Here is a 13,135-nt window from a genome sequence, read left to right as displayed (position 1 = left end):
CCTCATAAGGGGAGAGGGCTGAATGAACAGAAAAGTGACTCGAGAAGCGGCAAACCATGGTTCTGGGGACCGGGGGGATACCAAATAGTGATCCCAAAGGCTTCTGTTTGTAGAACAAGCATAGAAACAAGACTTTTTTTTAAAAGGCTATGGCCAGCAGGCAAGGTGTGGCAACAGCATCCCCACCCCTCCATTCACAGAGAAATTTAAGTTCTGACTCCCTGGTGGGAAAGTTTCCGTTCTCTTGTCCAAAGGCTCCGAGGGAAGAAGTTCCCTGCCCTGTTAGTTCCATGGAAGTTACACGAGGTGCCCTTCGCAAAGTGAGGGTGCAAATACTTCTACCTGGAGCAGGTTGCCTCAAAGGGCTAAGCAGGAGGGGCCGTGGAGGCTCCACAGAAGCAACCAATGCCAAATGGCAAGCCTCGAGGAGGTGCGGCTGCTGAGTTGGCCTTCCCCTGTCGGCACCTGGCCACACACCTGCATTCATGTGGGTTTCTAAAGGAGCTACTCAGTCTTACTGCGCTGGTCCAGCCATGAGGGTGTGGCGGCAGTTTGAGCATCTTGGCTGGAAGAGCCCAGCAGGAGCCTCGGGACGTGGGAGGACAACCGGAGCCATTGTGGTTTCGGAGCAGCCCTGTTTGGCTTCGTGGGGCTCAGCCAAGCCCCCTTTGGCCGGGAGGCACCTGGGGTCCTCGGCCCATCGGGCAGTCCTGCCAGAAGTTTCCAGCGCAGGGAACGGCGGGCGGGCAAAGGGAAGCCCGGGGCGTTGGGCCCAATTGGCAGGAGGGAAGAAGCGGCTCAGGTGCGGCTGCTCTTTGCGGAGGGGGGAGGATGCTGGGGGGGATCCGCCTCTCTCTTCCCCTCCGCCCAGAGTAGCGGACAGGCGCCCGGGGCTGCGGCTCGTCCTCCTCCTCCTCCTCCAGGCGGAGCTGCTCGGGGCCGGCGAGGCGCTCGGCTCCTTCTGCTTGGCCGGGCCGAGCGGCAGCGGCTCCCGGGGGCCCAGGGAGGCTTCCAACCCCGCCAGCGGCCCCTCCCCGCAGCCCCCCGCGCGCGCCCGGTCTCCTTGGCGACGGGGACGCGGCGGCGGCGGAGCGAGCGAGCGAGCGAAGCTCGAGCCACGGCGACCGCGATGCGCCCCGGGCGGTGGTAGCGCATGCAGGGCTCGGGCTTCCCGCCGCTCGGCCACCTGCCGCACTGGCAGCGCGCGGGGCAGGCGGAGCGGCCCGGCCGGCCTCTCGCGCCCGGCGGCCCCGGCCCGGCTGACGCCCCCGCCGCCCACGCCCCCTCGAGGCGGCCGGGCCCCGAGCTGGAGCGCAGCCTGCAGTTCCTGCAGCAGCAACACGGCGAGACGCTCCGGCAGCTGCACCAGGAGATCGACCGGCTGAAGCGGCGCAACCAGGGTGCGGGCGGGCGGGGGGGGCGGAGGGGGCCACCCTGACCCGCCCCGCCCCGCCCCGCCCCCGCTGACCCCGCCTCTCTCCCCGCAGATCTGCAGTACCGGCTCATCATGCAGCCGCTGCTCCAGCAGGCAGGTAGGCCGGGCGGGGCGTCCCCTCGCCTCTCCCGCTCCCCCGGGCGGAAGGGAGGCGCGGCGGGGTCCCGGGAGGCGAGCCGCGAAGTCGGGGCCCCGTCGCGGGAGGCCGGCCGGCCGGGCCCTCTGCCGGGGGCGACCCGGCTGGCGCGTCTCCGCAGGGGCTCCCCGGGGCTCAGCCGGACGCCGAGAGAGAGGAGCCGCCGCCGCGGAAGAGCGTCGCCGGCGGAGAAGCCGGGCAGGGCGAAGCGGCCCCTTCGGGCTCCCCACTCTCGGCCTTCCTCGGGCCGCCCTGGAGCTCGGGGGGCCCGCCGGAGTCGGCGTCCCCTCGGCCTGACCGGCGGAAGGAAGGGCCGGGCTCGCCGGAGACCGCCGGGGGCTTGCGGGGGGGCGAGCGGCCTTGGCGAGCGCCGCCCCGGCGTCTCCCTCCTTTTGCAGAGGCGGAGCCGAGGGCCGGCGAGGACGAGGCCCCGGCCGAAGAGGAGGCGGCCCCGGAGGGGAGCTCCGAGTGGGCGAGGGACGCCGAAGGCCTCAGCCCGGAGCCCCAGGAGGCGGCGGCAGCCCCGGCAGCCCCGGCCAGGTGGGAGAGCCCGGCCGGTAGCGGCTGTTTGTCTTTATGCCTTTTCTGATTATGAAAAACAGAGTTTATAACACAAAAAGTTATAAAGGAGAAACAAAGAGAAAAGCGGGTTTCCGATCACAAATTGCATTTCTATCTGAACACGAGGGAGGCTAAACAACTCAAGGTACCTTTTGTGCAAGTGGACACAATCCATTCTACCAAAGTTTTTGCTACCATCCATGTTTTCTTTTGATGTTCGCACTTCTTTCCACTGTCCAGACAAAATAAGTATTTCTCATTTTTTATTCCATTCGTTCCATTAAAACCACTCCTCCATGTATTCATTTTTTAAAATTATTTCTGCAATGGGGGTTAGTCAGTCTGTGGCATCAAGTGAGGTTGAGAAAAAATGATCAAAAGTGCTTTTCTGGAACTCATGAAATTATTGTAATGATAAGAGGACTTTTGAAACACGTTATTCTTTGCATGCCAAGAGTCGCCTTGATATGCAACATAGGAAGGTTCTGAAGCAGCCCAGAAGGAAAATGGCCACTCAGCAGTTTGTCCCAGATTGAGCCCTAGTCAACAGATCTGGCTAACAAATACGCTGCTCAAAAAAAAATAAAGGGAACACAAAAATAAGACATCCTAGATCTGAATGAATGAAATATTCTTATTAAATACTTTGTTCATTACATAGTGGAATGTGCTGACAACAAAATCACACAAAAATTATCAACGGAAATCAAATTGAGCAACCCATGGAGGTCTGGATTTGGAGTTACACTCAAAATTAAAGTGGAAAAAAACACTACAGGCTGATCCAACTTTGATGTAATGTCCTTAAAACAAGTCAAAATGAGGCTCAGTAGTGTGTGTGGCCTCCACGTGCCTGTATGACCTCCCTACAACCCCTGGGCATGCTCCTGATGAGGTGGCGGATGGTTTCCTGAGGGATCTCCCACACCTGGACTAAAGCATCCCCCAACTCCTGGACAGTCTGTGGTGCAACGTGGCATTGGTGGATGGAGCGAAACATGATGTCCCAGATGTGCTCAATTGGATTCAGGTCTGGGGAACGGGCAGGCCAGTCCATAGCATCAATGCCTTCGTCTTGCAGAAACTGCTGACACACTCCAGCCACATGAGGTCTAGCATTGTCGTGCATTAGGAGGAACCCAGGGCCAATCGCACCGGCATATGGTCTCACAAGAGGTCTGAGGATTTCATCTCGGTACCTAATGGCAGTCAGGCTACCTGTGGCGAGCACATGGAGGGCTGTGCGGCCCCCTAAAGAAATGCCACCCCACACCATTACTGACCCATTGCCAAACTGGTTATGCTGGAGGATGTTGCAGGCAGCAGAACATTCTCCACAGCGTCTCCAGACCCTGTTATGTCTGTCACATGTGCTCAGTGTGAACCTGCTTGCATCTGTGAAGAGCACAGGGTGCCAGTGGCAAATTTGCCAATCTTGGTGTTCTCTGGCAAATGCCAAATGTCCTGCATGGTGTTGGGCTGTAAGCACAACCCCCACCTGTGGACGTTGGGCCCTCATACTACCCTCATGGAGTCTGTTTCTGACCGTTTGAGCAGCCACATGCACATTTGTGGCCCGCTGGAGGTCATTTTGCAGGGCTCTGGCAGTGCTCCTCCTGTCTCTCCTTGCACAAAGGCTGAGGTAGCAGTCCTGATGCTGGGTTGTTGCCCTCCTACAGCCTCCTCCACGTCTCCTGATGTACTGGCCTGTCTCCTGGTAGTGCCTCCATGCTCGGGACACTAAGCTGACAGACACAGCAAACCTTGCCACAGCTCGCATTGATCCTGGATGAGCTGCACTACCTGAGCCACTTGTGTGGGTTGTAGACTCCGTCTCATGCTACCACTAGAGTGAAAGCACCGCCAGCATTCAAAAGTGACCAAACCATCAGCCAGAAAGCATAGGAACTGAGAAGTGGTCTGTGGTCACCACCTGCAGAACCACTCCTTTATTGGGGATGTCTTGCTAACTGCCTCTGCTTTCCACCTGTTGTCTATTCCATTTGCACAACAGCATGTGAAATTGATTGTCAATCAGTGTTGCTACCTAAGTGGACAGTTTGATTTCACAGAAGTGGGATTGATTTGGAGTTACATTGTGTTGTTTAGTGTTCCCTTTATTTTTTTGAGCAGTGTATATAAAATGATATACAGCAAGATTGGAAAAAAATCTAACTGACAAGATCTGGAAACATCTAATAGCTGCATTTTTTCAGAGAGGGAGAGAGAGAGATTGCATGCCAGATTTTTCTTCTAGGGAGTACGTTTGTTCTACTGAACTTGCCTCAAGGTTTAAAGACTGACATCTCGCTGATCTTAATTTAAAGTATGAAATGGTTCTTGTCTGTTGGGCGATTAGAGTTCCATTCTACCTAGATCATTCTTAATGGTGCTGTTGGAAGAGACAGGAATTCAACACGCACAAATCAAAGACTTCACTTCCAAATCAAAGGACCTGAAAAAGTATAAGAAAGGGGTTTTCTTACCCACTTATTAGATTTATCCTAGGAACGCTGTGAGATTTCTTTTTACCTGCTTAAACTGATTCTGACTTCCAAGCAGCTGACCAAATCATTTTGCATTTCTCCAAGCTGGGAAATTTGAATCCACAAAAAGAAAGAACTTTACCTATTCCTTAAAGGGCAGGGTTTCTTTTTTCCTTTCCTCAGTACTCATCTAAATTTGATTAGACTTAATTTTTAATTTGAGCCCTCTTTTTTTGGTGATACAAGAAAACTGAAGAAATAATTAAGCTCCAGTTGTTTTTTTGGTACTGTGGGAATGTTATTAACATTTGGTTTCCATAGCTTAATACATTTTGTTGTTCTGTTGTCCACATTTATAATGACTTGAGCTTTTTGTGAGAAAGGAAAGGGAGTGATGGTGACTGGCTCTCCTTTGATTCAGTCTACTTTTCGCAGTCCTGACTTTGAGAGCCTCCTGGAGGCCGTGTGATTGACACTTGCCAGCACTAATCCTGCCTTGCGTATGTCATTGCAGAGACTCGGCCGTCTGCAACCGGAGGACGTCTCCGATGCCTCTGCTTCCTCCCGCAATAAGCCAGAGCAGGGCTGGAGACGTGAAAATCCCATCTGCATCTTCCAACCCCTTCTTGGTGAACGTGCTGCCTTCCCACATGCGGAAACCCCCCAGCCTGGAGGAATGTGAGGTGGTGATTCGCCAGCTGTGGAACATTAACCACATGCAGATGCAAGAGGTGAGGCCTTGGCTCTCTGGTGGGGCCAGAGATGCGTTGAGCAAGGAGGGCCCCGGGAGAGCCATTTTCTCCTCTCTTCCTGCCTGCAGCTGATGTACCTGAGATCATGCCTGGACGATATACACAAGACCAAAAGAATTCCGGAAGATTACATGTTGGCTGGTCAACTTGGGTAAGCTTGCTTTGGAGAGGAAGGCGGAAGGAAGGTCCGGCACACACCTTTTTCTGGTGCCAAGGGAGAGTCCAAAGTCAGCCTGGGGCAAATGACTTTCCCCTCCACCGAGGGGGCCGATTCGCCTCCTCAAATTTTAGAACATACTCAATTCTCCTCACACAAGACTCGGGTCCTAAGAAGAAGATCCCTGTGGTGGTCTCTGAATCTCAAGAGGTTTTTTTTCCCCCAGGGTCCTGAATGTGGCCCTGAAGGAAACGGGATGTCGTCTTCTCAAACAAGGGAAGGCAGATGGCACATCTGCTTCACACAGCCCCGCAGAACCGACCTGGTTTGAGTAAAGCTTTTGCTGAGGTTCTGGACAATCCAACCCTCCCTGGTCCTAGTTGAGGACTCTTGGACTGGGAGGGGGAGGCTGGGCCTCCCCTCCTCCCCTCCAGGAAATCCATGGCCAAGAATAGGCTGGAATGGGATCCGCCCTCCTAGCCCAGCCTCTTCACCTCTACCCATCCTGCTTGGCTCTTGTGTTGGGACACACTCCTGAGCGCCAATGGTTAGGATTAGGGATCCCCCTGGATCGTGCTGGCTCTCGCACAGTAATTTTCATTGGACCTTGGAAAAATAGGGGAAAAATAGATTCTCTTCTTGGGACTTGTTTGGTGATATCAGAATGAAAAGACAAAGATTGGGTTCTGCCCACTTTGATGCCAAGTTCGGGGCAGGGCACACACCCAATGCATGGGCTTCTTTGTGAAGTACAATCATGGTTAGCTTGATTGCTAGATTGTTGAGGGAAGAACGTTCTCCCCCCGGCCCACCTGAGCCTCCAGCCCCTCCAGTCTCGCATTCTTTGCTGGCTCTTTGAACAAGAGCCAAGGCCTCCTCCATGCCCCGTTCAGCTAGCTGGGTGGAACTGTCTGCCAAAGGGCCAGGCAAGCTTTCTCCTTTTGGGAACCAATCCAAGCCGTTTCATTTAGGAGCCAGGACAGCACGAAGTTGCCCAGAGTGAGGAACGCCCCAAAGAAATGGTAAGCAGCCCCCTTTTAATATTCCCCCTTGATTAGGGTGATGAAATCCAAATTTTTCCCCTGCATGCCTGAAGTATCACAATTCAGCAATGGAAATACTTCCAATTCTGGTCTTGTAGAAAAATATCAAATGTGGGCAATTAAGATCATAGAAAAAAACACCCAACTCTGTTTTGACTACATCTGCTGCTTCGCTTTCTGCCTCTTGCAAATATTAATTTGGAACTTTAAAAAAAAACTTCAGACCTTAAAAGAAATGGAGAAAATTTGAAACGGAGCTGGGTTGCTTATTTGGAAGTGTGTACCTGTATGCAGGCGTGTGCTTGGTCTGCACAGCTGAAAACAGCTTTTGACCAAGACTCTTTCTTTCCTGGTCCAATTGGCAAATGTCCCAAAACACGTTAATGCTGACATCAACCCAGTAGTCTTGATGTAACCCCAATAACAATGTATTTTTGAGCATTTTTCCCTTTGTTGGCTGGGAGAGGACAAGAGAATAGTTGCTTGTGCTTGAGGAGGAGTCCTTTACAAGCCCTTGAAGAATGGCGGCCCCCTTCAAGCCTCCTCCCACCCACCAACAGGCCCGCTTTGTTTTCCAGCCGGATCCTGACCCCGCTGCCCGCTGCCGAAAGAGCCGTGCTGCCCGCCCTGAAGCAGACGCTGGGGAATGCCTTCGCCGAGAGGCAGAAACGAGCACAGGCCGTTCAGAGGAACCGGCTGCACAGGACCGCCCTGTAGCCAGGAGACACCCCTCCCCCCAGCCACCTCGGCAGCCGGCTGCCTTTGGGACCCCCCCTCGGAGCCCCTGGGGCTGCTTGCGAGGCCTCTTCCCCCCCCACCCGATTCTTGTTAGACTTTGTATGTATGCCGACTTTCATGCTCGCCGCACTAGAGAGAGCCAGAGTTCTAGGGCTTAGTTGCGAAGACCGTCTTGCCATCCAACGCAGCGCTCTCCTCCGTCTGCCATAGCGCAGGAGGAGGCCCAATGCAAGCGAGCCTGCTTAGATCAAAGGGAAGTGTGAAATTGTAGTAAAACGCGGGCTGGTAAAAAGAGCCTGGGTGTTAAAATACTGTACCAATAGATTTATTACAATAAAACAAATGCATTGATTTGTGTTGGAAAGATCGTGCCACTTGTACTAATCAGCATCTTGCAAAGTAATCACTTGAAAATCTTCAGAAGGGCAGAGTGCTCAGAGGTTGACAGAAGGGGCAGTGGCGGCAGCACCCGAGATGCCAGTCTTAAGAACGCCAACCTTCGGGAAGGCGGAGAACGGTGTCCAAACAGCCCCATTCCTGGAACTGAAGTGCCAGAAGCATCAGCTGGAGTGCTGAAAGCAGGAGGTTCTGTCTGAACCCACGGTGGTCCCGATCCCGGCCAGCCCCCACTGGATGCCTTGGGTGTCGTGGAGCGCGGGTGGGTCCTGCTGCTGAGCGAGGGCAGGGCTGATGCTGGACCGGCTGCCCATCTTGCCACGAGGGATCGAGTCCGCTTTCCACAAGCTTGTCTCTGCAAAAGCATCTTGAGCCCTCCCCCGAAAACCGGACCTTCCCGTCGAGGCGTCGAGAGCCTGGCCAGCCGCCAGAGACAGAAGCAGCGCAAGCAGGAAAGGCCAGCTCTGAGCCCAGGAAAAGCTCTTCTTGCTCCTCCTGGTGCCTGGCTGGCGAGGCTGGCTGGTCAAGCGGCAGACAAGCAGGCCTGCCGGATGCTCTGGGCCCAGGTGTTGAGCAGGGCGGTGACCGAGTGCTTGTCCGGCAGCTGCAACAATTTGGACATCATGTAGCGATACACCGACTGCAGGAAAGGATTTGCCTCTGCAAAGGGGAGACAAGGTCAGCGGGAGAAACCGAATGGGCTCTCCTGCTTGAGCAGGCGGCTGGACTAGATGACCTCCAGGGTCCCTTCCGTCCCAATTCCTATTAAGAAAGAGGCACAATGACCCCTGCCCTGCATAACCAGGAGTAGAAACTCAGGAAGGCTGTTCCTCCTCCTATGGCTTCCTTCTTTACAAACAGAGCGTTGACCTGTGGGAGCCATTTCTCTGCCCGGCTCGCTCTCTGCCCCCCCCTCCCCCCCATCGTACGGGTTCCGAAAGTCCTTTGGCTCAGCGATGGGGTCCCGGGATTCCCCCCCACCAGCTTAGGGCGTGGCCAGAACAGGGCTGCCCAAAGCGACTTGAGCGCAGGAGGGAAACAAGGAGCCAAGCCCCAGCCACCAGCGCCCTACCGTATTGCTGGGGGTTGTCGATCCAGAGGGGGCTCTGCTCCGGGTAGTCGGCCGGCACGCTGAGCTGCAGTGGAGGGACGCTCGGAAGGTTCTTGTCATCTAGAACCAGAGGTGCCATTTGTGTGTGTGTGTGTGTGTGTGTGTGTGTGTGTGTGTGATCTTGCAAAACCCACCTGGAAGCTTTTTTTGCACCTCCATCCAAAGCCTCAACCAGCCCTTCTCTCTTCCTCCGCCCCCCCACTGCCTCCCTCGGGGGGGGCAGACCCTGCAGAGGGGGCCCAGCCCCACAACAGCCTTGGCCACTCACCGATCTTGCAGATGAGGTGGACGGTGCCGTTGTTGCTGCAGTGGGCGGGGTCGAGGTTGACAAGGAACTTGGGGTTCAACCTGGCCACCTCCCCCTGCAGCACGTTGGGGATGGTCTGCCGCTCGTCGTCCTCGTACTTCCGCTTCCGGGGGGAAGGCACCGGGGTCCTGGGCAGAGAGAGAGGGGCCCACCCGGCCAGGGAACTATTCATGGCTGCATCCAGACACACAGCTAGTCCTCGACTTACAACAGCTCCTTACCAACCTTTCCCCAGGGACAAGAGCCCGGAAGAGACGCCTAACTTGGGGCAGCTTTTCACCCCTGGGACCCTTGTGGGCACCCTCTCTCTGGTCAAAATCCGGCTGCTTCAGTGTCCCCTGATCCCCTTTTGTGACCTCCTGACAAGCAAAGTCAGTGGGGAAGCCGGATTCGCTGAACGACCGTGTTAGTAACTTAGCTACTACAGGGGTTCACTCAACAAAGGTCGTAAAACGGGGCCAACTCACTTCACCGCTGTCTTCCTTAGCAACAGAAATGTTGGGCTCAACTGTGGTTGTAAGTCAAGGACCACCTGTAACCGTACTTTTGTATTTTTCGTACGTTTAATGAAGACGAGGCCCGCCAAGCCCCGGGAGTGTGAATGTGGCCAATTCCAAAGGCTTCCCCAACGCTTCGGCCCGGCTTGTGTTCCCCCAAACCTTCCCGCCTCTGGAGTTGGCTCGCTCCGTCCCAAGAGAGTGGAAGAGGGACACCTACATGATCGGAGGGCCATGGATGGCGGTCACGGCCGGCATGAAAGTCCGGTAGAGGGAATGATTGAAGACCGGTGAGCGGATATTGGCAAGGACAGCATCCAGCAACGGTTGGCACAAGTACTGCTGCTTTGTGGGAGGCACTGCAGGGGGAGGAGGGGTGGGCTGGCACACAAGAGAGAGACACCCATTACCTGCACGTAAAACAAGCCCCTTTGTGGCTAACCTCGACCTGCTTAGTAGGTCCGAAACGTAGCAAAAGCAAAAAGGCCGACTGAAAGGCCGAGGCTGTTTCCTTACCCTCGTTCTAGCGATCTAGCGCAGGGGGCTCCAACCTTAGCAACTTTTAAGACTTGTGGATTTCAACTCCCAGGATCCCAAGGTTGGAGACCCCTGATCTAGTGAGTGTGTGGACTCTCTGGAGGCCCGTTTTTCCCCACCTGGCCAATGCGGAGGAGAGCAGCTAGGATCAGAAAGGGAGCCTTTCCAATCGGCCGGTTGGCTCAGCCCAGGGGTGGGCAACTATGGCCCTTTTATGAATTATGGACTTCAACTCCCAGTATTCCTGAGCAAGCCATGCTAGCTCAGGAATTTTGGGAGTTGAAGTCCACAAGTCATAAAAGGGGCCACAGTTGCCCACCTCTGGCTCAGCCCCTGCTTGGCTCTGGCCTGGCCCATCCTTGCCTGCCTGCCTCCTGCGCACTCAATTCGGACTCTCTTTCGACCTGCAACTCCGAAGGGCCTCCCCGAAGGGCAGAGCCCGAGGCCCTGAGGGATGGACAGGCTGCCGTATTTGGGGATATAATAGAAAGGCGGGAGAATTCGCCCCCGCTTACCACGGCCATGTCGTTCTTGAGCTTCTCCAGAGCAATTTCGCATTTCTGCAACGTTTTCAGAGGGCAACTAAAGGAGGAAAGAAAAAGGGGGTTTCTCAGATGCCCCTCCTGGGGGAAAGCAGGACGTGCCTTGGATCTACGACCAGGAAGTGAATGCCCCCCCCCGTTTGTCAGGACCCCCCTGGGGCCGAGGAGAGCGAAAGGTACGGAGGGGCTGCTGGCGGCCGAGAGCACCCGTGCAACGCTGGGACCGATCGTACGATGGAGGCCTGTAGCGATGAGGAGCCGGTGGAGCAGCCCCCCCCCTGCCCCCCCCGAGCTTCCCTGCAAGGGAGGATCCCCACATGGGGGGGGGGGGAAGCAGCAGCAGAGGCTCACAGGGGAAAAATGTGCCACAAACCAAGAATTTACCGCTTCTTAGGATCCGTCAGAATGTCCAGCAGACTCTTCATCTTGCTCAGGTCCTTCTTCCGGTCTGGATGGGAAAAGGCAGGGATGCCCAAACCGTCAGAAGAAAACTGGGGGGGGGAGAGGGGGCATGCGTGGTCTATAGGGCAGCCTATAGCAAGTCCATTCCCTTCACTGGGGAACTCGAAAAACAAAATGTAGAATTGGCCCAAATAGAACAGAGTCAGAAAAAAACAACAACAACCAGCAGCCAAAAACATAATCCCACCACGGAAGGCCTGGCTCCAAAGAGAGAAAAAACCCACCGGCTCCAGCCCCACAAAAGATCCGCTCTTCCACGGGACCGAGGAGATCTCCCTTGGAGCCGGCCAGGAGGGCGAAGGAGCCGCATTGAGTATCCACCGTTGCCAGGGCTCAGCCGCAAAAGCACCATTATAATAAAATTGTAAAAAAAAAACAGTGACAGAGGAAAAGGGACAACGTGGTGGCTGAACGGCAGTCGGCAGCAGCAGCAGCTTATATAAACCGGTTTCCGGGTCGGAAAAAAAAGCAAGCAGAAAGCGGCCTTATTTACAACATTTTCAGCAGCCGCTGGCAGAAAAGAGGCCCCCACCCCACCCCCGGGTTTCTCCCTGCCATGCAGAGACCAAGATGGTCGCAAGAGGCTGACGGCTCCTTCGTGGGACCTTGTGCGCCTTCCTCTCTGCAGCTCTCCAAGTAACTGTAGTCCAGCTTCTTCCTCTTAAACCTCCCCAGCTGAACAATATCTGACCACAAATCTTGTCCTGGCCGATATGCAGGAATTTCGGTTCTACAAGATCCCCGGTTGAAGAATCTGCCCCCTCCAATCAGCCCTGATGGAGGCTCTCAAGGCAGCCAGGGGCCTTTCAACAGCTGTTGAGGAGCAGCCTCAACGCCTCCGGCCCAGAGGTTCCTGGACCTTCTGGTGGAGAAATGTCAGGCTGAGCGGCTCCCTTGGGAAGGGAGAGGTTGCCGTAGGGGGGCTGGCAAGTCGGAAGGATTCTTGGGAATCCAAAGAGGAAACTGACCCCGGGTGAGTCGATTTGCAACCCGCTCGCAGACTGAGGGGCGGCGTTTCCAACTATTGGGAGCTGTGGCGCGGCCAGATTCAATGTGATCCCAGAGCCCACCTCCCCATTTCTAAGGCACTTTCTACAGTTTCTACCTTTCGTCAGATACCGTTAAGCCTTTCGGTTGGGATTTTTCCAGTATAAGTCTGTGGCTATAATATAAAAACTGAACGTGGTTTTTGAGATTTTTGCACATTTAGCAAAAATTTTTTTTTAAAAAAAATGGATTACTGCCTTTTTAAAGAAATGAGAGGGGTTTTTTTAATGAATGGACCTTACCTACAGGATGGCAGGTAATTCGGGACGCCAATTCCACAACAGATTTGCCACAGGTGGATGGGGTGGCACTACCCCAAACAGACCCTGTGCGTAATCTGGGGGTTTTCCTGGACTCACGACTCCTGTTCGAAGAGCAGGTGGCGATCGTGGCCAGGAGGGCCTTTGCGCAACTGCGGGTTGTGCACCAGTTATGCCCTTTCCTGGATCAGTGGTCCCTACTCACAGTCACTCATGCCCTGGGTCACTTCCCTTCTTGATTAGTGCAACACGCTCGACATGGGGCTGCCCTTGAAGAGCATCCGGAAGCTCCAGTTGGTGCAAAATGCAGCGGCCCTCATGGTTTTATGCAGACCCTGGTGTGCACATGTGTCACCTTCCTGCGGGAGCTGCATTGGTTGCTGATTTGCTTCCGGCTGCAATTCAAGATGTTGGTTGTCCCCTTTAAAGCCCTTCATGGCTTGGGACCAGGTGATCTGAGAGAACGTCTCCTGCCGGTCACATCCACCCAACCCATCAGAGCGGGGAGGCAGGGAATGTTGCAGGTCCCATCCCCGAGGGAGATACACCTGGTGGGACCCAGAAGAAGGGCCTTCTCCGTGGTGGCTCCCTCTCTCTGGAACATCATCCCCCCCCCAGAGATTAGAACGGCCCCCACTCTATCTCTCTTCCGAAAGGCGCTGAAGACC

The 13,135-nt window shown here is 55.1% G+C and overlaps 2 protein-coding genes across 3 annotated transcripts in view; one reads left to right on the top strand and one right to left on the bottom strand.

The window, feature by feature from the left end:
• The first annotated feature begins 1,153 nt into the window (after window positions 1-1,153).
• Window positions 1,154-7,919, top strand: LOC113422154 (coiled-coil domain-containing protein 74B-like). Its single transcript, XM_026682912.2, has 7 exons — window positions 1,154-1,400; window positions 1,488-1,532; window positions 1,970-2,111; window positions 5,133-5,349; window positions 5,439-5,521; window positions 6,499-6,549; window positions 7,149-7,919. Exons 1-7 carry the CDS (start codon window positions 1,154-1,156, stop codon window positions 7,285-7,287), a joined length of 924 nt encoding a protein of 307 aa, XP_026538697.2. The 3' UTR covers window positions 7,288-7,919.
• The window catches only part of MED15 (mediator complex subunit 15), a 34,910-nt gene continuing 29,392 nt past the window's right edge, over window positions 7,618-13,135 (bottom strand). For both annotated transcript variants that reach the window (XM_087943004.1, XM_087943003.1), the window contains exons 13-18: window positions 11,083-11,146; window positions 10,672-10,738; window positions 9,840-10,000; window positions 9,084-9,250; window positions 8,777-8,875; window positions 7,618-8,364 (exon numbers count right to left, since the gene is read on the bottom strand). In XM_087943004.1, coding sequence (XP_087799130.1) covers window positions 8,228-8,364; window positions 8,777-8,875; window positions 9,084-9,250; window positions 9,840-10,000; window positions 10,672-10,738; window positions 11,083-11,146 — 695 coding nt within the window. In that variant the 3' untranslated portion in view covers window positions 7,618-8,227. The remainder of the gene's footprint in view (window positions 8,365-8,776; window positions 8,876-9,083; window positions 9,251-9,839; window positions 10,001-10,671; window positions 10,739-11,082; window positions 11,147-13,135) is intronic.

This window comes from Notechis scutatus, chromosome 13 (assembly GCF_049901735.1).
Source record: "Notechis scutatus isolate UNSWTSFEM ecotype Mainland chromosome 13, rNotScu1.2, whole genome shotgun sequence".
Lineage (NCBI taxonomy): Eukaryota > Metazoa > Chordata > Lepidosauria > Squamata > Elapidae > Notechis > Notechis scutatus.
The sequence above is the reverse complement of the archived record's forward strand: the minus strand, read 5'-3'. Positions and strand labels throughout refer to the sequence as shown.